Source organism: Sinocyclocheilus rhinocerous, unplaced genomic scaffold (genome assembly GCF_001515625.1).
Source record: "Sinocyclocheilus rhinocerous isolate Xijiao unplaced genomic scaffold, SAMN03320098_v1.1 scaffold898, whole genome shotgun sequence".
In the NCBI taxonomy this organism is placed as follows: Eukaryota; Metazoa; Chordata; class Actinopteri; order Cypriniformes; family Cyprinidae; genus Sinocyclocheilus; species Sinocyclocheilus rhinocerous.
Window position 1 is genome coordinate 1,108,617 of NW_015652144.1, and position 3,307 is coordinate 1,111,923.

The 3,307-nt window shown below is 34.4% G+C and overlaps 2 protein-coding genes across 2 annotated transcripts in view; one reads left to right on the top strand and one right to left on the bottom strand.

The window, feature by feature from the left end:
* The window catches only part of LOC107713681 (dolichyl-diphosphooligosaccharide--protein glycosyltransferase subunit dad1-like), a 2,661-nt gene extending 1,464 nt beyond the window's left edge, over positions 1-1,197 (bottom strand). The window contains exon 1 of the mRNA XM_016519262.1: positions 842-1,197. Within this exon, the coding sequence (XP_016374748.1) occupies positions 842-1,052 (211 nt within the window). The 5' untranslated portion in view covers positions 1,053-1,197. The remainder of the gene's footprint in view (positions 1-841) is intronic.
* A 345-nt stretch (positions 1,198-1,542) lies between these two features.
* LOC107713680 (protein ABHD4-like) overlaps positions 1,543-3,307 on the top strand; it is a 6,609-nt gene continuing 4,844 nt past the window's right edge. Inside the window, exons 1-2 of the mRNA XM_016519261.1 lie at positions 1,543-1,712; positions 2,850-2,938. Coding sequence (XP_016374747.1) covers positions 1,669-1,712; positions 2,850-2,938 — 133 coding nt within the window. The 5' untranslated portion in view covers positions 1,543-1,668. The remainder of the gene's footprint in view (positions 1,713-2,849; positions 2,939-3,307) is intronic.

Sequence of the window (3,307 nt, forward strand, 5' to 3'; positions counted from 1 at the left end):
TAGAGACAGACAGACAGACAGACAGATAGATAGATAGAGAGATAGATAGAGATAGATAGATAGAGCGATAGATAAATAGATAGATATAGATAGATAGAGCGATAGATAGATAGAGATAGAGAGATAGATAGATAGATAGAGATAGAGATAGATAGAGATAGAGAGAGATAGAGATAGAGAGAGATAGAGAGAGAGATAGAGATAGGGAGAGATAGAGATAGAGATAGAGAGAGAGAGATAGAGAGAGAGACAGAGAGATAGATAGAGAGATAGATAGATAGATAGATAGAGAGATAGAGAGAGAGAGAGATAGAGAGAGCACATTAAATGTCATACATTATGCATTCCAAAATCTTAAAGATACAGTTAAAAAACACCACCAACATTATTAGAGAGATAGATAGATAGATAGAGAGATAGAGATAGAGAGAGAGAGAGAGATAGAGAGAGAGAGAGATAGAGAGATAGAGATAGAGAGATAGAGAGAGATAGAGATAGATAGAGAGATAGATAGAGAGAGATAGAGAGAGATAGAGATAGAGAGATAGATAGAGAGATATAGATAGATAGATAGAGATAGAGATAGATAGATAGATAGATAGATAGATAGAGAGAGAGAGAGATAGAGAGAGCACATTAAATGTCATACATTATGCATTCCAAAATCTTAAAGATACAGTTAAAAAACACCACCAACATTATTATTTGCCTTTTAAGGTCCATGAAGCCCTTACAGACATTATAAATGGAGTTTGGGAATATAGACATTTGACACGTATACTACCACTAAAACAAAATAACTTTTGGTTCTTGTCCTACATTATTAAATAAGTGTTAATACCAGCCAGTATGAAGGACCCCACACACGAAATGAATCCAGATAAGAAGCTGTTGAAGGGAAACGTTCCCACCAGCACACAGTACAGGAACTGGAACACTCCGGTCAGCAGAATGTACAGCAGATACGCGTCGATCACCTTCAGCTTATTCGGTGTGCTGCTCCTGTACTCCTCCACAAAACGCGATATAACTGAAAACACCGAATTAGACATGGTTTCTGCAGGAATTGTGCACAGACACCCTGGAAATCAAGCAGCGAGGAGATGAATGACGTGTAAGAGAGAGACAGATGTGCGTCCTCTAAACGGTCCCCGCTGGAACGGCAGGTGCATTTTAGTTCCGGTGCTCGTGAAGCGTAAAGCGTTCGTGTTCAATGCAAAGCAATTCAACTAATCCTAATTTTCTCCCAGAGTAATTTTCCAAATCCACTCAGAACAACCGGAGACAACTGTGAAACAAACGAAGTATTGTTTTTAATTCTCAAATTCATAATGTATTCAGGTATTTTTTTTCCAAAACATAATTACGCAATAAAATCAAAGCAAAGATGATTCCTTATCACCTTATTGGTACACTGACGGTTTGAAACGTCAACATTTCATTATAAATAATATATTCACAAATTAAGATAAGACTTGTTTCATGACATTTCACCCACTTCTTTTATTTCTGTGGCGCGGCTCCTTTAAAGGCGCTGACGTCAGCGTTACAAAACACAAACACAACACGGGCTTTAAAGTGACGGTCTGTGTGACAGTTCCGGTAGCGAATACAAACATCTATGCCAGTCTGTTCTTGTGGTTCTGTCCTGTATTATGTTTCATACTAATGTCTCCTGCAAACGCCGCAATGCAAGACGGGACTGACACAGAGTGAGTACCGTATTTGAATATACAATCATAATACACTCTTGAGATGAGTCGCTCGTGTAACATGAAGTTTCCTATTATTATGAAACACACTGTATGTTTAACATGCGACTCTTTCAGAATCCCTGCAGTGAGTGATTGAAATAAAGTAATAGATGAATTCATACTTGGTCTGTCATGATTTGTTCAGGGTGATCTCATAACGTTATGCAAAGTCATGCTGAGCTGTTACATCACTATAGTTATGGCTGGGTTTTTGAACTAAATAACACCTCCAATAATTTACAACTTAACTTTTCTGTGTTATTATTCCTTATAGGAGTGTTAATTTTTAAATTTAAGATTAAAATGTTGATTTAAATGCCAAAGGCAAGTTCCATTCATATGGTGTACAATACAGTTCATAAATAAAATATTATGTTATAATAAAGTGATGCTACCAACATAATTAACATCTTAACTTTTTTTTGTCTTATTTCTCATTTCAGATTAATTGATTAATTGTAGATTAATTGTACCTTTTATTCATATCATGTACAGTACGGAGCATAAATGAAAAAAAAATATATTTTTTTTTAATAAATTACATCTCAACTTTTCTGTCTTATTATTGCTTATAAATTTAAGACTAAAATGTACATTTAAATGCTAATGCCAACTTCCAAATACATGGTGTACCGTACCTACATAAATAAAAATGTATTTTATAATAAAGTGATTCTCCTAAACTTACATTTTCTGTCTTATTATTGCTTATTAGAGTATTCATTTTTAAATTTAAGACTAAAATGTATGTTTTAGTGCTGATGTTAACTTTGATTCACATAGAGTATGGGACAGACCATAAATTAAATTTATTTTTAAATTTTATTTTTTACATTCGATAATAAAGCGATGCTCCTAACATTACTTAACTCTTTATTTAAAACACTATATTTCCTTTGTGTGCTTGCATATGAATTATGCCCTCGAAGCATTATTAATACTGGTTTTATTGCCAGCAGGTGACAGGCTTGTACTGTGTATAAAGGCAGATGACGTAACGCTGTATGTACAAAGACCAATGATATGGACAGTCTCATAGTCCTTCCTACTGCTCTCATCCATTCACTGACATTATATTTTTCTCTTTTTCTTCAGACAGACCTCTGGGAACTGGTCTTGGTGGCCCTCTTGGAGACCAACATCCATGTCGTTATTGAAAATTGCCGAAGCTAAAATTCTTGCCTGTAAGATCCTCACTGTCCCCTTTTAATATTTAGAAATTTTGTCCAATTATAATATGTGACCCTGGACCACAAAACCAGTCCTAAGTGTCAATTTTTCGAAATTGAGATTTATACGTCATCTGAAAACTGAATAAATAAGCTTTCCATTGATGTATGGTTTGTTAGGATAGGACAATATTTGGCCAAGATACGACTATTTGAAAATCTGGAATCTGAGGGTGCAAAAAAAATAAAAATATTGAGAAAATCACCTTTAAAGTTGTCCAAATGAAGTCCTTTTGTATATTTACAGTAGGAAATTTACAAAATATCTTCATGGAACATGATCTTTACTTAATATCCTAATGATTTTTGGCATAAAAGAAAAAT